General features: G+C 47.8%; 1 protein-coding gene across 4 annotated transcripts in view; it reads right to left on the minus strand.

Moving 5' to 3' along the window:
• Positions 1-5,370: 5,370 nt before the first annotated feature.
• The window catches only part of Klhl29 (kelch like family member 29), a 302,932-nt gene continuing 285,785 nt past the window's right edge, over positions 5,371-22,517 (minus strand). For all 4 annotated transcript variants that reach the window (XM_031357487.1, XM_031357486.1, XM_031357485.1 and 1 more), the window contains 8 exons: positions 21,202-21,404; positions 19,846-20,105; positions 17,576-17,774; positions 17,251-17,433; positions 16,868-17,048; positions 10,479-10,672; positions 10,066-10,210; positions 5,371-7,574 (listed from right to left, as the gene is read on the minus strand). In XM_031357487.1, the coding sequence (XP_031213347.1) occupies positions 7,391-7,574; positions 10,066-10,210; positions 10,479-10,672; positions 16,868-17,048; positions 17,251-17,433; positions 17,576-17,774; positions 19,846-20,105; positions 21,202-21,404 (1,549 nt within the window). In that variant the 3' untranslated portion in view covers positions 5,371-7,390. The remainder of the gene's footprint in view (positions 7,575-10,065; positions 10,211-10,478; positions 10,673-16,867; positions 17,049-17,250; positions 17,434-17,575; positions 17,775-19,845; positions 20,106-21,201; positions 21,405-22,517) is intronic.

Consider the following 22,517-nt stretch of genomic DNA (forward strand, 5'->3'; position numbering starts at 1 on the left):
GGGTCTTTCACTATACCTAGATTTCCATTGTCAAAGTCACATTTCAGTCAGTAGCTCATTAGTACTTTTATGTTCTATCCCTTTGGTAAGCTGAAATTGCTCCCTATAAGTTACCTTACATGGTAAATTGAAGACAGGATTAACATGAGATGGGAAGATTATATAAGTTTTTTTGGGGGGGGGTCTGATATAACCTCAGTGAGACTTATTACATGGACATAGGAAAGTTAGAATCTCCCTACAGCCTCCAGGAGGACTGTAGGTATTAGTATACCTTGTCTTAGCTCCCAGACCCCAATTCAGACTAACAATGTCCAGACCCATAAGACAATACATGTGTCATCATAAGCTGCAGGGCTTATGGGAACTGTGAAGCACAGCCACGTGCACAGCCAGAGGGACCTGGTGGTAGTCAGCACTGGAGTTTAGACCTGGAGCTGTCCACTTGATTCTGGCCAGTTCTTCACAGGTACAGCTCGGCATTTTGTGCGGTCCTGTAGAGAATACTCAGTCTCTCTTATGGACACTGCTGTTATAGGAGATGAATTCATTCCTGGAACTCACCTGACATTGAGTCTGGACAGCCTACTGAGAGCTTTTCTTCTGGGGTTCTGGCTGCCCCAGAGACTGAGTTAGGAGGTACAGAATTCTGTTCCTCAGTGCTGGGGTCACAGGTCTTCCTAGTTAATCCATGGTGGTTTTGGTTGTTTTAGGTGGATGCTGGAGATTCAAACTCAGATCCGATCTTCCCAGCCCTACCCACCCCCTCCTGCTACCCTGCCTCAGTCTGATGATAAGATAGATAAGCTTTGCTGCTGCAGGCATGGTGAGCTGGGAGACACATAGGGTAGAAGTGTTGGTTCAGGGTAGACATGGGGATGTAAACAGGAAAGGATGGGGCACATGAGGCATCAATGCAAACATGGTCCCCCATGCCCTGCAGCTCTCTAACCTCAGAAGAGGCTGGGGCATAGATTGTCAGGACTGTAGTTTGTCTTTTGGATCTGTTGGAAGGACTTGGGTGTTAGAAGGTAGAGGGAATTGTCAAGAGGAGGGATGCTTTTTTGAGACACGTGAACTCAAGGTATGGCTGCAAAACTGGGAGCCATTGGTAAGCACCAAGAACTGAACATTATGGCCTAAAGAGGGAATACAGAGGCTGGGGGTGTAGCTGTGGGTAGCAGGCACCAAACCCTGGCACATGCTGGTGACCCCAGGACTCAGAGCTAAACTGGAAGAGTCAGAAGTTCGAGATCACCCTCACCCTTGACTGTGTAAAAAGTTAGAGGTCAGAATGGGCTACACCCAAGTGTGGGGTTATGATTTCATAGATGTATCTGAGTCAGATAATAATGAAAGAGAGGTCCAGTGAGGTATTAATATATTTGACCTAAATTATAAAATGTCCTGAGCTCCTAATTCCTCAAGCAATGATAAATCAATAACCATCGCTCTGAAATTGTGTATGGTTGGAATCCAAAAGCCACAGAGAAGAAAACAGTCCTGAGAAACTCTGAGCTCCATCAAAGCACATGAGTGTTCAGTGGGGCCTTTTCCAACGTTCTCATTGTGGCAAAAATTAAAATTAAGTTCAGCACGAGATTCTAGTGTTTTTAAACACTGCATAGTTACTTTGTTTATAGCTTAGGGTTCCCTGAGAAAGTTTTGAACATTAATTACTTTTTGGTTTTAGAATTTTAATAAATGTTAAGAGCTTGACTTGGTAGCAGGTTCCTATAATCCCACTATTTAGATGGTGGCGGCAGGGAGACTGGAAATTCAAGACCAGCTTTGGCTACATAGTAGTTTTGAGGGCAGGCTGGGATGTATAAAGACCTGCCCTTAAAAAAAATTAAAAAGAGGACTGTATAACATTACACTTGGTATGTCACTGAAATAAAGGTTATTTGTAGTAAGGAATTTGAAACTCTTTCATGCATTTAAAAGGGAGCATCAGCTCAGTTTGTCTGGTAGCTTTGTAGTTTATCATACATCATTAAAGGTGTTTAATGGATTATATTTAAAAGAAAGCAATTGCCTATCACACAGTTAAATCTTCATTGCAGACCAATGTTGCTGTGCTGTTTTCCACATTGATTGAACTTAGTTGTTCTCAGAAACAAACAAACAAAAAACAACAACAACAACAAAAAAGATTATTAGAAAGCTTTCATCCACCCAGTCCCCAGATTTTATGTTAGGGTTGTCTGTAACTTTGTCTGCTCACACAAATATTCATGTCAAGACATGTATGAAATAGAATGTCTTTGTGTTTTAATGTGGTATTTTAATGAAATGCTAGAATTGCTGTGAACACTTTTGAATTTAAATACAGGTCAATGAAAGGAAGGAGACTTGGTCATGGAATCAAGAGCTAAGCAAGGGCTGCCTTGGAAGTCATATGCTTAGCAAGGGTTCTCAAGTCACTGAGCTGGCCCTGGATATGGACACTGTAACTGTCTTCAGATGCACCAGAAGAGGGCATCAGATCTCATTACGGGTGGTTGTAATCCACCATGTGGTTGCTGGGATTTGAATTCATGACCTTCGGAAGAGCAGTCGGTGCTCTTACCTGCTGAGCTATCTCTCCAGCCCTAGACTTGTTGAAGTCTCTGAGCCTGGTGGGCTTACCTGAGAAGCCTCTGCAGAACTGTGTCAAGACTAAGTTCCCATTCCACTCATTTCCTCAGAAGTCCTATATGCTGATTATTCCCTTCATTGAGTGTGGGGATGCTACCCTATGCTGCTGAGGCAGGTAAAAATGCAAAGGGGATGTTTCATGCCATGTGAGCATCTTACTGTGCTCTAATGTCCTTCACATGCTGGCCTCGTGTTGTAGTCCTAGAACTGCACTCGGGAGGTTGAGGCAGGAGGATTTTAAATTCAAGGCTAGTCTTGTCAATGTAATAAGACATGTCTCAAAATAAAAAGGAGAGAGAGAGAGAGAGAGAGAGAGAGAGAGAGAGAGAGAGAGAGAGAGAGAGAGAGAGAGAGATGCAGTTCTAGAGTACTTAGCATGTGTGAAGATTGTCTAGTCTCCTAGTCTCCAATCCTGGAGGAAGAGTAAGAAAATGAGAAGGAGGAGGAAGAGGAGGAGGAAGACAAAGTAAAGACCTTCACAGAATCTTGGTAATGTATGTTTGACAACCTATTTTCTTATAATTTTCTCAGATACTTTATTTTGAATCCTTTCTGATTTCCTTACTGCTTATGGTGGTCAACACACACACACACACACACACACACACAAAACACACACAGACTTAGACTGAAATTCAGGGAAACATTATTTTCTGTCATTAAAAGCACATGTCCAGGGATTGAGGATGTAGTTCAGTGGCTTAACATGCAACTCTGGATATGATTCCCTAGCACTGCAAAAAAAAAGAAAAAAGAAACCCATATGCATAGCATATCTACCTTTTTTATTACAGAAGTAATTATATAATTACTTATAATTATATAAATTCTTGAAAAGAGGAAATAATAAATGCTTGCAATCCCATGAGTACAATGACAGGACTGTACACTTGGTCATTTTGTATAGACATAAGGATTTTTGAGGTAGCTTGGGGAAGAAGGACCCTGGTCTTGGAGTAGTTAGAGCTAAGCATCTCTAGGCAGTCTTGTGAAGGAGGTTTCTTCTATGTACATTTATACACAGGCATATACATCTTCCACAATAGCTGCATATCTTAAGCTACAATCTTGTACACATATGAATTTTCTTTTTGTGTGTATATGTGTCTTTTGTCTTTTGTACCTGAATCTTGAGGATCCAGGGCTTTGAGAGCTTAGCATAGTGGTCAGCGCATCATTAGTGTCGACAGACAAGTACTGGTCACTCTCACATGCCATTGTGATAGGATAGTTGGCATTGTATTTCCCAGAGTTCATGCCATTTCCTTATGGCTGTCTAGAAGTGATTTCTCAGTGCTCCTCCAGCTCAGGATACAGGATGCCTGCTGACTTGCTGTCTGACCATCTGCAGAGCCCTCAGGACTACGTCAGAATCTCACACTCCTACTCAGCACAGCTTCCCCTCATGGTTTAGGGAGCTAACTTATTCAGTAGCTATGAGGGGGTCCCTGATTCACTGTCAAATTTTAGTGTTGAACTTTGTTTTTTACTTTTGGATTACATTTGCCAGCACCTTTTATTTACTTATTTTTCTTTTAGGTCTAATGCCTATTTCTTCTTAACTAACATTTTCCAATTATATTACCTGGTTTCTTTAATGAAGAGACTGTTTATCACACAGGAGATACTTCTCCTGATTGCACTCTTATTTTGAGGTTCTTTAAAATAAAATAAAAAAAAAACCTATGTATACAATGTGCACTGTCTTCTCATCAGCTCTGTTAGATCAGGCAGTTGTGCCTTGACAGTTCTCATGGTGGGTCTCCTACTCCAGTGGACTCATCTGTCTATACAATAGAATCTCTTTACCATGCAGAGTTAGGTATAAAACACAGAGACTCTTCATGGATCACAAGAACACATTCCTTCATTTAAACAAATGAAATAGTTAAAAGTGGAGCTGATGGACTGCTTAGATCACAGGTTATCACCTTCCTCTTCATGATTGGCTTCTTCTAGACAGTCTCTGTCCTTCCTGGCAGGACGGCTGTTCCTAGGAAGATATTGATTTGTCAGGAGTATGGTCTTCTCATCCCAAGGTTTCAACCAAGTTTTCAGGAGAACCCCTCCACTCACCTCCTGTTCCCCTTACTAAGTTTTTGCTTTCCAGGAGACATCAGGTCTTGGTAAGATTTGGGGATCTAGAACATGGAGGCTTTGTGTGGATGGCTATGCTGGAAAATCTACCCTCTCTTCCTAAACTTCCTTTCTGACTTTGGCATTTGCCTGGGTGTCCTGGGCATGGCAAAGTGGGTCTGTGTGAGAGGCTAGAGAACCCTTTAGACACAACTGAGGAAGCAGGGAGGCCACCCTGCCTGGGTCTTAGCGTGGAAATCACACTTGATTTTCTCCCTGGAGGAAGTGTCTTGTAGCTCCAGGCTGATGAATTGAGAAAATAAAAAAAAAGCCCCCCTGCCCTCCTCAACAGAAGTGAAGGGGGTAAAAGTGAGCTGTGGAGCTTTCAGATGCTGTGATAAGAAGAACATGGGAGCTAAGGGAACAGGCTGCGCCAACTCCATGGTATCTCTAAGTCAGCTCTTGACTCTCAGCTGTTCCTTATTGGAGGTCACTGTTCCTCTGTCTCTGTCCCCTTGCAAAAGAGCCCTCTCAAATCATCAAAACCTACACAGACATCCGTAGGAGGACACACACTCTTGATGACCAAGAGGAAGAACAGGACTGTTGTGTCACTGAGGCAAAGACAATGGCACACAAAGACATGGCATTGGCTTCCGGGTCTAGATCTATAAATATATTTATTATAATATAACAACTTAACAATAAACATATACTATATACAATACCATTACAGAGAACCCTGTTTTATATCATTCACAGAAATAGCCAGTTTTGCTCCAGTGTGATAGATGAGGAGAGAAACGGAATTTCAGTGTCATCCGCGGAGTCTTGTTGACCACTAACACCTCCCTTGGAGGCAGACACACACCAATGCTCACATTCGCCCTGCCCCAGGCAGTTAGAAATTTGTGCTCCAGTCCTTGGGTTCACACTTGCACCCTGTTTGACATAAATACTTTAAATGACATACAATGTATGTAGTTTTGTGCTTATTACTTTTTTTAAAATAATAAATAATATTAAAAACTGCATAACGAAGCTCGGTATCTTGTCAAGTGGGAGCCACACTTATGATGCTAGACACTGATGCCCGTCGTTAGGACTGGAATTTTGGGTCATCCAATACTGAATGATGGAAAGCGTGTAGTGTCTCTTTCTCTGTCAATGGTTCTTGTCATGAAGTGATGGCAAGCTGACTTTCCAGGTAGCAAAATGGTGTGTATTTGGTACTAACTTCAACTAAACAGCACGGTGGTGGCGGCCTTCTTCCTGCCCTGGAATGGAAACTGATGACCCGGTGAGGTTTGAGGGTCTAAGGACTAATGGGAAGGCCTTTCTCTTTTGAGCCTCGTTGGGACCTCTCTTGGCTTCCCTTTTCTCAGGTTACTATGCAGCAAGGCAACAAGAAGAGTGTTTCTGCTTGTGCCTCTCAGGCCGTGGCTGTCATGGCTCGTCTAAGAAGGCTGTCCCCATCCTGAGAGCTCTCGTGGCAGGTGCCTTGAATATATAGCTATAAATATCAAAAATAGTCTCCTGTGCTTTGTAGACATTTCTTCTCCCTCCTTCCCTCAGTCCCTTTCCCGGGGCCTGGGTCGACAGCTTTACCTCATGGAGGGAGCTGAACTGGTGTCAGAAGCCAGAACCATGTTCTTCTAGAATAGACCCTTCCCTCTGACAATGCCTCCGCAAGGCATGGTCTTCCAGGACTGTCTGGGAGTTAACTTTTTCCAAAAATAAAGTGGGGGGCATGGCCCACCTCAGGAGAGATCCTCTATTCTGCACATAGAAAAATGAGAGCAAGGGCCCTACCTCTGGCACTACCTACAAAGAGCTTTGGGAAGTCCCACGGCGTTGTCCCTCTTGTGGCCTCCTTCTCTCGGTACTTAAAAATAGCCTTTTGTGTATCAAGAAAATGCCTTGGAAATCTAAATAATTCATACTGGCTAAGAGAAAGCTAGCATACCCACCATGTCCTTTTGCAGCAAAAACATGGTAGAAAAAAACCCATGAAGGACAGGCGGCTCTTCCCAGCGACCCCTGCGGCTGCCGGCCCTGGTTCTACACATGGTGCTGGCCCTCTATCCTGTCTGGTGGCAACCAGCCCCCCTCTGAGGCCTTGGTGCTGCGCAGTTCCATCCCTCCCTTTTCTCTCGGCCACTTGAAAGTGTAGATAGGTTTAAAAAGAAAAAAAAAAGAAACCAAAAACCCCAAAAAACAAAGGTAGGAATCAAAGTGATAAGGACACTTTGACCTTATTCCAAAAGAGCGTGATGCCCCAAATTGTCACAGAATAACTGATCTATGGTGGTTTAGGGATCAAGCTTGCTCTGCAAGAAGGAAAAAAACAGCTTCTCTCCCAGTTGAAAAATATGTGAAACTATTGCACCGGGCAGAGCGAGCGCCCTCTGTTCAGAGCAAGTGCCTCGGCTGGCCAGCGAGCCCGGGCTCCGTGCGTTCCAGGTTCCTGCTGCCCGGAGCACTGTGCCCAGCTTCACCCAAAAGGCGAGGATGATTTTCTACATTCAATGTAGAGAATATTCGAAATGTTAGCGCAGTGAGTTTCTTGATTGTGTTTTGTGGGCCTCTCGTTGGCGTTGAAAGATAACCATGTTGTCTGGTGTTCGCCTCACCGGATTTGTCCCATAGACTTGTCTTGGGCTTTCTGCTGACGTCAGCCGCTTTGAATATACTTCTTTATCACAACACAACCGTGTCTGAACACGGGACAGGGCATGTGGGGTAAGAGGGTCCATGTGTTGGTTGTGGGCTCGTAGGCTTCCATGTTGCCCAGGGCTGGTCCCTCACTGCTCACGATGCCTCCGGTTGCATAAATTTTACCATCGAGCACCACAGCACTGCGAGAGAGGGGAAGTGGGGCAGAAAGTTAAGCCTTCAATCTCCATATTGGTTCTGGAGACAAATCCCAACACGGTGCTGGTTGCGGGGCCCATGGACACGGTTATGTGGGATCTTGTTCTTTTTAGCCCCCTAACCTGGACCAATAAACAACAAGCAATGTAAACCCTCAGCTTCGGCTCCCGGAATGATGACTCTGAGACTAATAATTTTTTAATAAATGTATTGGCCATAAGCTTTGGCTCATGACCAGCTTGTAACTTATTTAACCTATTTAAACTATTCTGTGTCCAGCACTTGGTCACCTCTCTTGAGACCCAGCCTGCTTTTTTTCTTCACATCTCTGCATCTCTCTCAGCAGCTCCCTGAGTTCATTCATCTACTAGTTTACATCTGTTTTGAGGCCCAGCCTGCTTCTTTCTTCACGTCTTCCTAAGTTCATCTGTCTCCTTGGCTCATCTCCCCTGCATCTCTTGAATTTCTCTCTTTTTTGATACTCTCACTATTTCCCAGAATCGTCTCTCTTCCTGCCACTGTCCCACCTACTCTTTCTTGTCTCAGCTCATTGGCCATTGGCTTTTTTATTGACAGGTGATGCTCATAAGAGAAACGCTCTATACAACAACTAGAACATTTTCCCTACAGGAACACTCAGGACATCATGCAGTGCTATTCTGAGGGGAGAGATTCTCATCTTCATTAGCCTCCTCTCCCAGCAATGCTGAGAAACTAAGGGCAGCTAGAATGGGCTTGCTTCTGCCCATCTTTGGGTCTTTACTGGGCCTCTTTTCCTACTGTGTATACAGAGTCTATTGACTGTTGGGAACATAACTCAAAATGCCAAGAAACAGAACAGGGGTTAGATCTACCTCAGTAGCAGATCTCTGATGAGGAGCTTTGTTGCTGCCCAGGGAGCTAAGAGTCCTACCTTCCATCCTTTCTCCTCCGTGTATGTGACCCAGGCTCCTTCCACCTATAACTCAAGGACTAAGCATGCTCTGCAGGATATCCAATAGCTCTACCTGGACCTGTCCCCTGAGTGACACTCACTGACTGGAGAATGCTGTTCCGGCTGGCTCTCACAGAGGTCCAGTGTTCTCCTATTTCTGTGCTTCTTTAAACATTTCTTAAGCTAATTAATTTTATTTTATGTATTTTCCTTGCATGTATGTATGTGCATAACATGCATGCCTAGTGTCTGCAGAAGTCAGAAGAGATCATCAGAACCCCTGAAACAGGAGTTACAAATAGTTGTGAGCCACCATGTGGGTGCTGGGAGTCAAGCCTGGGTCCTCTGCAAGAGCAACAAGTGCTCTTGTCCACTAACTCATCTCTCTAGCCCTGCATTGGCTTCTTAATGCATTTCAACTGTTGATCTAGTCATGTTTCTAACCCCAGGGTTTTCCTTGATTCCATCTCATGGCCATTTCTTTTTGGCTAGTTCTTGAAAATGGACCCAGAAGTTTTCCAAGGCCCTGAACAGAACACAGCCAGATGTCTAGCTTTCTCACCAGACACTGAGGCTTCGATCAGGTTCTCTTCTAGTTCTTTGCTACCCTGGGTGTTCATGCTTCTCCTTTAGGGACAACTACTTCCCTGCTTCTCTCAAAAGGCCCAGTTTCTACCCACCCCTCATATTTACTCTTTCCTGTTCCTTGTAGTTTCTGGTGAAGCACGGGCCTCTTCATCATTGACTTAATACTCCAGTCAGATCACGAGTGGCTGTGGTGCTAAGGGGAGAAGCCTGAGGATCACAACTCCACCAGGAGCCTCTCAGTTCTCCAATCTGCCAGAGGAGATAGACTTCCTCAGGCCAGAGAAGCTACTTATCCAAGCTGTAGTACCATGTTAGGAGTGAGGGGTTTATTTCCTGTAGTAATGCCATACAAACAATAGGTACTCAATGAATGCTCCTTGTTATTCATAGCTTAAAAACTCACTCATTGCCTCTGCATAGATCACATGGTGTCTTCAGGGAGAACCTGCTATGGAAATACAAATAGTGGGGTATCTGGGACCCTTCTTACTCTTTGTTTCTCTTAGATCAGTAAAGGAGGAGGCCAGAAGGGCAAGGACCCGCTCCTCACTGAACTGAGGTCAGTGTCCTAGGAACCAGTCTGTATTCCATCCCTTCTTTCTCCGTGTGCTTCCATCCAGTCAGTGTGCCTATGAGACTCTAGAACATGTGTCAGTTGTCCCTGGGAGGATAGCTTTCATGTCTCTTCCAGTGTGAGATAAGGTCCTATGGAGCCACAGAGTGTGGATCCTGGGGCAGCGTCTGGCACAGGATGCTCTCCCAGGTGCTCTCAGGGCCTCCATAACGCATTCTAGCCCTGACATCCATTCTGTGGGTAGGCTGGAGGGAGGGCCATCATTCCAGGCTTGCCATTGCATTGGTTTGGGGAGGTAATGAGTCCTGTGATCATGTTTCTCCCGATGTGGTTACCCGTGTACCCTCCTCCAGAACCCCAGCTGGGGTAACCCCTTCACCTGCAGAACTGCCGAGAGTGATTCATGTTCGGCCCCGCCTTGATGTTGCCTTTTTCTGGGTCATAGATGGTGGTGGCTCTGGCATAAGCTCCTCCCAGGATGAACACAAAGCCGTTGAGAGTGACAGCAGGTGCATACTTGTTGTCTGTGAAAATGGCAGAGCAGATGGTCAAGGCCTGTGGATGGATGGCCCTTCCTCTTTCTTTCCCAGCAGTGTTTCCAATAGCAGTGTGTCACTGATTGCTGGAGGACAGGTTGGGGAACAGGAGCAGCCCGAGCCTTGACTGGCTTGCCCTTATCTAGGTACCTGCATCCCTGTCACACCTGGGCTTTGTGGTTACCTCCTGCCCACACCTAGATATGGGACTGTGAGGGCACCACTGGCCTGGACTGGGGGGATACCAGATTCTTACCTATCATTGGGGACTCAATGAAGCTCCACGTGTTAGTCTGTGGCACATAGGACTGAAGGACACCCGCTGCTCGGCCTGCCTCATTCACTCCACCAAACACATAGATCTTGCCACCACACACAGTGGCCGCTGCCGAATGCACTGCCTTAGGCAGAGGGGCTACTGCCTCCCATTGGTTAGTGATAGTGTCATACCTGTGAAGAGGAGAAAGAGATGGTCTTTGTGCAAGGTGGGTTGCAGACCAGGGCAACAGCATATGGGAAATCCATGAAAGCATCAATTTCTGCCTTCAGCATCAATCATAGCCTAAGTCCTCAGATGGGGACACAGGCTTGAGCCACTTCCAGGTGGTACTCCAAAATGGCGCTGAAGGCCTTCTCTTGAGCTGCACTGGGCCTTTTGCTGCCTACCAACCTCTGTGTAGATCCTGCCCTTGCTTACATAGTGAGCATCTCTGGGGTGATGGTGCAGCCAGTATCCACTTGGGGAGACTAGGGTGAGCTAAGTGACATTTTTGCTTTCAAGTTGGTGTTGGTCCAGTGGGGAAGATGTGTAAAATCCAATAATTGTGAAGGATAGTGTGTCATGATGATTGGGAGAGGGGCGCAATAAGCACACAGTAGGACAGCCAGCTTCCTCTCAGAGGTGGGGCTAGCCCTCTCTGGAGACTGATCTGTGGCTGGATCTAGAGGGGTGAATGAGCTATCGATGAACAAATGGGGTCAGGAAACTCATTGAAGGTGTAGAGGCAAATGTGGCCTACTGGTGTTTAAGGGGTACCTAGCTCATAGAAGCTGGAGGTTGGGTAAGTAAGAAAACATTAAATGCTAAGCTCAAGGACTAGGGCTTTGTGTCCTGAACAGTGGTGAAGCCCTGAAGGTTTAAACAGGGAAATAACACAATCTCAACAGACTAGAGAGAGACCACTGAGGCTGCAGGGCAGAGGTGCTGACTCTGGGAGACCAGTTAGACCAGTCACCCCCAGGAAGCTTAGTGAGAAGTAAGTAATAAGCTTGGGTCAAAGGATGATGAGTGTGAAGAACTGGGCCCAGGAGAAGTGAGGTACATTTGCTGCAGGGATGTGGCAGCTGAGAGGGCTACATGAGGTACTTTGAGGTCACTGTCTTGAAAGGTCTGGGAAGGAAGCCAGCAGACAAGGAAGGATGCAGCGAAGTTAGCTTTGGGGTCCCCAACACAAAGATGGAAATGGAGAGCTAAGGAGTGCCCTGGGGAGTATAGGTGGCCCTGAGGCTGAGGCTGAGCTCTGGGGAGGATGGGCTCTGTGAGGGACAGAGAACCATCTTTGGGCCTCAAGTAAGGGAGGTGGGGTTAAGACGTGGAGTCTGGGCTGGTGAGATGGCTCAGCGGTTAAGAGCACTGACTGCTCTTCCAGAGGTCATGAGTTCAAATCCCAGCAACCACATGGTGGCTCACAACCATCCATAATAAGATCTGATGACCTCTTCTGGTGCATCTGAAGAGAGCAACAGTGTACTTAGATATAATAATAAAATAAATCTTTTAAAAAAAAGACATGGAGTCTTAGGCAGATCAAGGTGTTTCTGAGGTCAACAGTGCTGTGGGTGAACTGAGAACTACAGAAGGCATTGTGTGCATAATGAAGACAGAGACAGCAGACAGACTTCTCCTGAGGAACCTGAGCTCTGATGTGGGCAGAGACCAGAGTACCTAGACTGGAACATGGAATTCTGAGCTTTTTTTTTTTTTTTTTTTTTTTTTGAAGTAGAATCCTCCCTCATCAGCATTTACCAGCCACCTCTGTGAGAAAAACCTCCTGGTAACATACTATATCAGCAGGATTTGGATTCCGGAGTGAGGTAGAAGACCCTCTATGCTGTGGTTATCTTTGTCTAGGCTCTCTCCACAGGCAGCTCTGAGAGTCATGTGAGACCTCAGTTAGAAAGCAGGAAAATATGGTGGCTAGTCAAAAAGCTTGGGTTCTGAGGAATGGATTATCTGTGTTTTAATACAGAATTCTAATTTTTCATAATAATTGGGTTGCACAGTTCTCCAAATGTTATCAGCTGCTTCTCCGGAGCCCATGGAAATAAACTCTGGCACAACACTAGTTTTGTTTAAATGGTTTGGGGGTGTTGAGTACATTTTTGTATAGATAGGAAGAAATCCAGAGGCTTGAAGGAGAGCTAACTAAACAGCCAGGCTCCAAATCTATGGTTTTGTATCCACAGATGCCATCAGTTGCAGATATGAAAAAGCTGAAACATTGTATCTGTATTGAACATGTCCAGATTTTCCATTGTTCTCAAAGCAGTCCAGTATAACAGCTCTTTACACAGCACCTGCATTGTATTAGGTATTGTAAGTGGTATGTGAAGTGATTTGAAGCACCTAGAATCTGCAGCAGGATGTGCACAGGTATTTGGATGTGGATTCTATGCTGTTTTATATGAAGATTTGAGCACTTGCAGCTGTGGGTCTACAGGCATCGTGGAACTACTCCCCTGTGGGTACCAAGGGGACTTTATGGTATAAGTAAGAAAAGATGGCACATGACTGAGTTACAGCACTCAGATGTTGACCCAGGAGTTCAAGGCCATCCTGGGTAACATAGATCCTATTGAGAGAGATGAGGAGGGAAGGAAAGGGAGGAGATGGGGTGGGATGAGTAGAGAGCCAGAAAGAGTGATAGAGAGAGGAAGGGGAGAGGCTAGAAGAGAGAGAACACACAGTTGGGGACCACAGGGAACTCTGAAGAGCCTTGAACCCCCCCAGCCTATGGGAATCTGTTTCTTGTAGTTGTTGGACAAAGGCTCCTGGGTCCTGTATGGTTTCTGATAGGTATAGCAGATGCTAATTAAAGCAAAAGGAGTTGTGAGCATGTCGGTAGGAGAGAGTGGAAGTCAAGGATGGCACAGTTGCAGGTAGCAGAGAGAGGAGAAAATTGGTTGCTTTTCTTGAGGGACTCACGTATCCCAGGTTGACCTGGTAATGTCTAAGTAGCAAAGGATGAGTGTAACCTCTGAGATCTTCCAAGTGCTGAGCTTACAAAAGTGGACAACCATACCTACTTTGTGTAGTTCTAGAGATAAATTACAGGGCTACCTTCATTCAAAGTAAACACTGCACCCTGGGACATTTGAGTTCTCAATCCCATTTACTGTGGGAAGCAGGAGGTGGGGTACACAGGAGTGCCTGTGCATGGCTGAGGAGAGAGGGGAGGAGAGCTGCTTGCTTTTGAGAAGAAATGGCTGACAGGGCAGACCCAAGAGTACCTTGCAGCATCTGGGGCTGAGTTGAGGCTTGACTCTCAAGTGCATAGTAGGACCAGTCTGAAGGATACTAGGATTTCTCTTATCAGTCCCAGGGACAGAGGGAAGGCAGAGAATAATAGGGCTGAACAGATCTGCTTCACATACAGTGTGGAATGATGGAGCAATGTGAGAGAATGGAGAAGTCCAAACACACTGAGGGAAAGAAGGCAGGGACAGCTGCTGGGATGAGCAGAAGCGGACCTAAGGGGGCTGGCCAAGGGAGGGTAGCACCATCCCCCTAGTCACCAGCATTTCTGTTCAGTGTTCCGAGGAGCTAGCTGCCCCTCAATGCTCCTGCCTGACTGCAGCTGCCCAATATTTACTAGTGACCTACTCGCTCACTTATCTCTGCTCCATATGTGTCTGCACCCAAAGCAAGGGCCTGAGCTTGCTCACAGTGACACCAGGGAGTTCAGTCAACACATAGTCATGAACAGCATACGGTTCCCATGTTCTTCCTGTGAGCCTCCTTTGGATAAGAGCTATCATTAGCTCAGAGCTAGGTACTCTAGGAAGAAGGTTTTATGTGCTCTGTGTCCTGGTTCTTGAGTGTTTGGGGAGGGGATGCCATGTGACATATGCTTCTGAACTTGGGTACAAGAAAGCCAAACTGTCTTATGGGGCAGCCGTGGCTGATGCCATTCAGTTGTGGATGGATGATATATAGAAAACAGGCAATGAAGTAAGTGTCTTTTCAGGGCAGTGTCAGAAGTTCAGATTTTTTTTTTTTTTTTTTTAAGCCAATATGGCAGTGAGCCAAAGAGCTTCCACAGAAAGAGCTGGGAGATGAGAAAGATTATGTGGCTGTTAGTCCTCAGTCTTTCGGCATAATGACACATTCCGCCAAACACAAATTTCCTGAGAGTTTGTTATTCCAGGTGGCTGATTGCCAAGCCATGAGCTTTCCCTGTCAGCTCAATCTGTCAGCTTCCTGCTTGAGAAGGATATGCTAATGACATGCAAATGACCCAGCCGAGTGAGGCGTTCCGCTATCATTTATGCAGTAACCACAGCTCCTGCAATATATTGCTATAAAATATTAGACCCAGTTATTTATATAATGATATAATACAGGTTTGTCTATGGCGCTGTTGTTTTAATCTATAATTATGTAATCTTGCTCTATTCCTGTAACACAGTAATGTAATATAATTATAATACACGATATATCTCATTCATTATCAATATAATAGCAATTTGTACCATTAGTGCTTCCTGGGGAACAAAGCGCCCTCATGTCTATCCCCATTAGACTGACCTTCCAGTCACCCTGAATTCTCATCGCTGTGGCCATGTGGCACAGAGACTGATGTACCCAAAGGGGATCGCTCCGTAAGTAGCAGTAGGTGCCTCTTCCCCTACACCCTCCACTCCCTCTCATGGGCATCACCCAGGGCTCTTCCAGTCTTTGTCCCATCCTACAGGCACAGATGACAGATCTGCATGGGCTATGGGAGCACTCAGGGTCCCTCAGGTCTCTCTGGGATCTCCAGCTGCTCTTTCATTCACCGGGTGGTCTTACTCTCGAGCAAGCTGACATTTATTTTCCAGCCAGCTGGAAGGCTGGGCTCCATGGGGAAGGCCGGTACAGGCAGCCCCCTGGGGCCTCAGAGAACTGCTTCAGGGCCCAAGGAAAGAGAAAAGAGTAGAGATTGTCTCTGCCTCTCCATCGTCGGTGCATTTGATCCTTCAACAAATCCCTGTATTTATCAACAAGCATAACTTTGCAAAATGAGTAGTCAGCACCTTAGGAGATTAAAAATAGCTGACAGAGGCAAAGCAAGATGACATCCAGCTCAGCGGACTCCTACATAGCGAATGCCTCCTTGCTCGTGTGTTTATTATTGGGCGACAAGTGACTGGAAGCCGATGCTTCCAGGGGAGCTTGGGGCCACACCTGGACATGCAGCAGGTTATGCTGAAGACCCCCCAGTGTTAGGACTGGTCTGGTTCCAAGCACGGTTTTAATATGCTCATCATCACCCAGGGACTTCTCAGTATCATCACATCAATATGACAATTAAATGTTGTTACCAAGCCATCTCTGGCTCCACTTGGGGGAGTTAAAAGCCCACAGTGAACATTCAGAACCTGTCTCACTCTGAAGCCATCCTCGCTGGAACATTCATCAAGTGTCCAATTAGCTACCCAGGGAAAGAAAAAAAAAATCAAATCAAGGGTGGTGTGTGGCTTCACAGGCAGAAAGGATGTCACACTGCAAAGCGTGCTTTCTAGTGGCAGCTGAAGGTGTGGGCCTGGGTAGGGGAGAAAGTGAAGATGATCACTACTGATCGAAACTGGGGCTAGAGCCTGGGGCCAGGCCAGCCTCACATGCTGAAGCAACATTGAAGCCTTTCTGCTCTGCTAACTGGTGGCCCTCTCCCAGAGGTTCTGAGCATCTTCTTCGAGGTGACCCACCCATTCTCTTATAAGAGCAGTCTCACTCGCTCAGGCAGAAAGTTTCTTGGTAATCTGCATGCCAGGACAGTACCTGCTCAAGCTTCTGCCTCTCAGGCCTCTGCCTGACTCTTACCACATCTTCAACAGCCTGGCTGGGGTAGGGTGGGAGACAGCCTGGGACTTGTAACAAACTGAAAGCTACCCTCTCATCTTGGGATGGTTGGCTTATAGTTTTCCTCTGGAGAACCCTAGAGGGCTGGCCAGACTATGCTCCTACAATGCTTAGTTGGTGGATGGTTTCTCTTCCTGGTATCACTACCAGTTACCTGGTGTGTGGGGGAGGCAGGAAGGATGTGTGCAGCTTCTACATGATTGGACAAAGTGGTGCAATGACTGGTATGGCCCATACGTGGGATGTTGGTTTAAGCTCCTGAATTCTAATATGATTCTGGGCTGGTACTTGCCATCTAGTGTGTAACTCTAGCCAAGCTCTCTCATGTCCTTTTGTGATTGGACCTTGGGCCGCCATCTTGTGTTAAAATGTCCTTAGTGATTCATGAGCTTGCATTTTGTGTTCACTTCCTTTTGTTACGTATGATAAACATGGAATGGGCCATCAGTATCAGGTAGGTGTTGTTGGGGGTGTAGAGGGAGGAATGATGTGATGTTAGGGTTCAGTGATTGTGGCTGCCTTACCTCTCCACGTGGTCCACGTTGCCTGCTACTCCAAGTCCCCCAAGAGTGTAAATCTTCCCATCATAGACAAGACTATTGTGGCGACAGCGAGGGACAGTCATTCTGGAGACCAGGTTCCAGTTATCCAACAGGGACATGTAGCACCAGACATCAGCCAGCGTCACCCCTGATTCCATACCACCTGTGGACAGTATGGGGGTACATAAAACAGAAGGGGTTGAGGAAGGGGCTGATGACAGGATGCCCAGCTCCAAGGACAGAAGCAGGAGGTTTTATTTATAAGGCACATACTCTAGGGCGTTGACCTTCCTCAGCCCACTGTGTGAGCAGAGGTGCCTTTGGGGAGCCCATCCCAGTTCCCACCCGACCCTCAGGAGCCTCACCTGAGAGGTAGATGTTGTCCCCAGCACTCACTACACTGAAGAACTCGCGGTCATAGAAAGGCAGCGAGGCCAAGGGGTACCACTTGTTGTTCTGCGGGTTCCAGCAGGTGACAGCCACCAGTGAGCGCTGGGTCATCCCAACCATCTGACGGCCCCCAACCAGCACGATGACCTCGGCCACACCTGTGGGGATATGGATGGGTACCCTTGGGACACACCCTGACACCGTCAGCAACTGTGTCTGGATCCTCTCTGGGGGGACCCTCTGGAGCCAGCTGACTCTATGGTATCTGCAATTTGGGGATCTGGGCATGTCCCTTGATACCTGCAGAGAGGCGGGGCCGGGTTCGGGGTGTCTGCATCTCCTGCCGGGCATGGGGTAGCATGTGGTAGCGTTTAGCCTCATTGACCAGGTCCCGACATGCTTCTGATGACTTGATCAGCTCTTCGTTGTCCACCACATTGAGCAGATAGCTGGGGTGGATGAATGGGAGGCGGACGGCAGCCAGGAGCTCTGCTGCATACTGTGGAATAGAAGGAGTGGGATTCTTCTGAGAGGAAGCCACCTCTTATGAGTTGAGTGGAGAAGGACTCCCCATCTGGGTGTGTCTTGGAAGTGCACACTGCCCGGCCTGGGATACTAGACAAAGGGAAGGCATGGAGGGCTAACTGGAGGCCTAGCAGCTCCAGCCAGCCCCAGAGTAGCCTATCCCTCTACCCCTCCAGCCTCTCATCTTCATACACCATCTGTGTCTCAGAGCCTGACTGCACAGCAGACTGCCAGGTGGCTGAAACCGGGAGAGTGGGAACCTTTCGTCTTGCAGAGGTGTGAGAGTGACAGGAACAGGTGGGAAGACCCAGAAGAACTTAAATGAGATGCTGACTGTCAGCTGTAAGGTAACTGTGACACCTGTGTGTCCCTAATACTGCAGCTTCTGAGTAGTGTCACCTCATCCCATCCCAGCTTCTGGACACCCTCATTCTCTTTTCCTGAGCTGATGTGAACTTCCCCTGAGGCAGGCAAATGGCTCGCCACCCCACCCACTTTTGTTTCCTCCAGAGGCTGAGTGGCAGGAGTAATTGGTAGCCACTCTCTACCGTATGTTAAGCTTGTTACCAGGGCTGCACAGGCTGATGAGACCTGGCCTCTGATCTAAAAAGTGTTCACAGTTTTCTGGGTGATAGCTAGGGCTGAAGAAGGTGCAGAAGTGAGAGGTGTCACAGGGAAGATGATGTTTGAGGTGGAGAGTTGGAGACTTCTGTCAGGTGGTGGGAGCAGGTGCTGGGGGCCGTGGGGAGGACATCTAGAGGCACAGGAAAGTGAAAAAAGCCTTGACACTTGGAGAACTATATGAGGTTTATTCTTGGGCACAAAGGGTCTTTTTCGAGGGGCACAGCACTTAGCCGACAGGAAACAGGGAGGTCAGGGTCTCTGGGCAAGCCTGGCTGAGCTCATTCCACACTCTGGGCTATGGATGTAGACTCGAGAGTTGTGGAGAACTGTGGCAGTTACTATGACTATCTACACAACTTCAACTCCTTTCTTTGAAAATAATACTTGCTTTCTGAAACAAGCTGGTCAGGGGAGGAGCCTGCTTCTCCTGCATTCTAAGGACTCTGGGGGGCGGGGGTTGAGGTGGGGCAGAGATCCATCTCTGTATTCTGTATCTCTCATCCTTGTCTCCAATCTTCTCCTCCCTTCCTTTTCCCCTTTCTGCCTTCCCTTTTCCTCCGCCTCCTTCCCCCTCCCTTCCCTTGAGTCAGAGTCTTGTAGCCCAGGCTGAAGCTCACTGTGTAGTCAGGTCTAGCCTTGAACTCCCAATCCTCCTAATTCTACCTTCCAAGTGCTAGGATTACAACAAGCATGTGTCACCTTCTTTTTATGCCCAGTGAAATGTGACAGCCCTTCTGATCTGGCCCTTGGCTTCCATGTGCTCTGGGGTCTGGCCTCCAGGCTCTGTCCTAGCTGCTTGGGCTCCTCCACCATTGCTCCCCATTCTGATTCTTCCCAGGGCTTCCTGCGGCTGCCCTGACCCTCAGGCTCCTCACTACAATAGCCAATGGCAGACTCCGTTTGGGGCTTTCTAGGTATGAATGGGCTGATGAGCTCCCTGAGACTTGGGTGGCTAGCTGGGGATAGTAGGTTTGTTTTCCCCTCATGGGGATGCTTACTCTGGCTTTTCTGTCTCCGTTGGTAACTCATTTTCTCTCTTGCCACACATGTAGTCGTTTCCCACGTCCACAATGGCTTTGGTTTGCTCTCTACACTTGATAGCCAGAGTATACACGCTGACCTCCTTGGGACCCCATATCCCCTGGTACCCACTTTTCTGTGAAGGGCCCAGGTACTTCCCACCCAGACCCTGTGTCCCTTTGGCAAACTTGGACACTTGGGTAGTGGTGTGGACGTTCTTAAGAGCCCTCTAGAGACTGAGTCTCATCTTTGCCACTTCTTGCCCTGTGTGGAGGTGTGCGTGTGCATGTGTGTGTGATTATTTTGGACTCCTCTACAATCCTTGCATCCCTGCCCCCTTCGCTTTCCTTCATCCTTGCAGCAGATCCCACCCCTGCAGGGACCAGGTGGAGCAGGTGTACCTGCGCACGTGTTGCTGGGTCCTTCTTGATCCACTTGATGACAGTCTCATAGACCAGCTCCTCGGCCTTGGTATTGAGGCTGTCATTGGAGACGTATGCAATAAAGTCATCCTTAGAGATGCTGAGGATCTCCTCCTGGGCGGCCACCTCGGGGAAGATCTGCAGCGCGAAGGCCTTGGCCATGTGGTAGAGCTCACTGCACTGCATGGCCTCAGCCATGGCCAGCACTCCCAGACAGTTGCTGGCAGTCAGCTGCTTCTCTGAAGGTGAGAGCGAATGGTCACTGATTCAGGAGTCCTGGATGGATCACTTCTTGTTCCCATCACCGTCCCTGGATCTCCCTCTGAACCCAACCCATTTCCTTGTGACCCTGCATCCCAGCATCCATGGGTCTCATTAGCCTACCACCTCTGACCCAGAGCCTCAGACTCATTTCCTAGGTTTTTCTCTGCCCTGATTCATGTGGACCTCCCTGGGCCTAGTTCTATCCCTGCAGACCATAGCAGAAAAACCAAAGCTGTGAAGGATGGAGTGAGCTTCTCCCCTACCCATGGAGGGAGGGCTGGGGCTTCAAGGCCTGGGCCCGGGCTGTGGGTAGTGGCCACATTGAGACTTATAATATCTTCCATCATGGCAAACATGCCTCATATCACAGACACCTTCTTTAAGTTCTTGTGAACAGCAGCCCTCACGTATCAATCTATTGTCTCCCATGGCCCCTAGAATGCCCTATTCTTCTATCATCTAGAACCTGGGGTCTGGCTAACTGGCTCTTTTGAAATCTGGCTAATAGCTCTTCCAGGCTGGAACTGAGTATGTGCCACCTTCTGGCACGATGGCTCCTGACTCTTCTGAACTGATCAACTCCTTCAGCAATGCTCATCTGATCTGTTCTGAGTCTGTTTTTTCTTTCTTCGTACCACACCCCAGGCTGGGGGGTTTTCTTTGATGGCTCTCCTTGTTTCCCTGCTCCACAACTTCCAGCCCAGCCACTAAGTATGCTCTGAGCAGGGAGTCTGGTGGGTGAGCCCCACACCAAGATCTATCTTTTGCAAAACAGCTCTGGGTTCCAAGAGTTATATCATATGTTCTGGTCTGTCCATGCATCTGGGAATGAATGTGTTAAAGAGGAACAGAGTGTGTGGTCCATCCATTCAGGGCTTAGAGGCCAGGGCAGAGCAGTGTGGTTCCCCCTATCCCCAAACCCCTGCCACAGGCACAAGCTGTTTACACATCCTAGGGGCCATTGGTTCTGGCAAGGACACAGTGAGCCCTTCAGTGCATGCCGTTCCATCCCATGCTCCTATGAAATCTAGATATCCTGGCACAATCTGGGAGAAACACTGGTCAGCTCACCAAGAAAGGACACACAGACTTTGCAGAAGGTGTGAAACTGGAACTTGCTGGCCGCCTCGAGTAGAGTCTTGGCATTGGCTGAGTCGATGACCAGCGACCCCGTGTAGACGAACTCTAGCAGTAGCTCCAGGACATCAGCCTGCAGGTTGGAGAGCACCAACTCCAGCTTCTCCCGGCTGCCCTGGCTGCCATCCTGCACCGACCTAAGGCACAGAGATCAGGCTGTCCTCACCTGCCACCCCCACGGCCGCTGTCGCTTCCTCACAGGGCCAGATCTCCCTGTACACCTCAGTCACGCCCTTCATCTTAGGACTCAAAGGACACAGCAATGACACACCTGAACCTAATGACCTGACAACAGGATCTGAAAGAGAAGGGTCTGACCAGAGGCGCCCCAGAGAACAGAAAACCCTGCTTATCACTACTCGGCATGTCCATGCAAAAAAGATGCAAATCAAAAAAGCATGAGCCGTGGATGGGGACGAGGACCAGGACTGGCCACAAAGGGAAACAATATGGTTCAGCTCCTTGCTGGACCCGGTGTCTACACCAAATGGTACCGGCAAGCCCTGACAAGCAGAAACCACTGCCTCACAGGGCCCAATCTCCTCCAGGTTGAAGATCGAAGGCTCCTGATTGGCGGGCATTCTAGCCAATAAAGAGACTTCGTTTGAGCATATCTTAAAGACCCAAAGCCTTGGAAGGCTTCCCAGGAAGTCCCCCCACCCCCACCCCAAACTTTCCAAAAATCATATTGTTTCCTTTTAGGCATGGAAGCCCTTCATGATATTGCTTTGAAACTGAAGACAAGACGAGATAGATGGACAGAATGGTTAGAGCTGGGAAGGGGAGAGGGGAGCAACCAAGGACTTCCGCCACAGACAGCCAGCAGCCATGACCTGGGGCCTGGCCCGGGGCGGGGGGCCCTCCTGCCACATGGAACACGGGGTCAGAGGTCAGAGTGGCCTGCGTGTAGAGTGTGCATCGGGCTTGTGAACTGAGGTGGGGGAGCAGGGGAGGGACACAAATATATCAGTATGTTTATATCTGGTGTCTACAGAAATACAAAACCATTGCAAAGGCTCCTAAGGCCTGGCAGCCGCTCCCTATAGCTGGACCTGGAAGGAAACAGATCAGATGAACCGAGAACACACCAATACAGAAGTGAGGCCGGGAGGAAAAAAAAAAAAAACAAAAAAAAAACCACCCAGAGCGTTAAGTCAGGAGGCAGGTTTCTCAGAGGCCATCGACTTGACCACCCCAGCTTGGCTATTCTCACCAGGCCAGCTTCCCTCCCTGAGCCTGACCTGACTGGG

Source organism: Mastomys coucha, unplaced genomic scaffold (assembly GCF_008632895.1).
Source record: "Mastomys coucha isolate ucsf_1 unplaced genomic scaffold, UCSF_Mcou_1 pScaffold6, whole genome shotgun sequence".
NCBI lineage: Eukaryota > Metazoa > Chordata > Mammalia > Rodentia > Muridae > Mastomys > Mastomys coucha.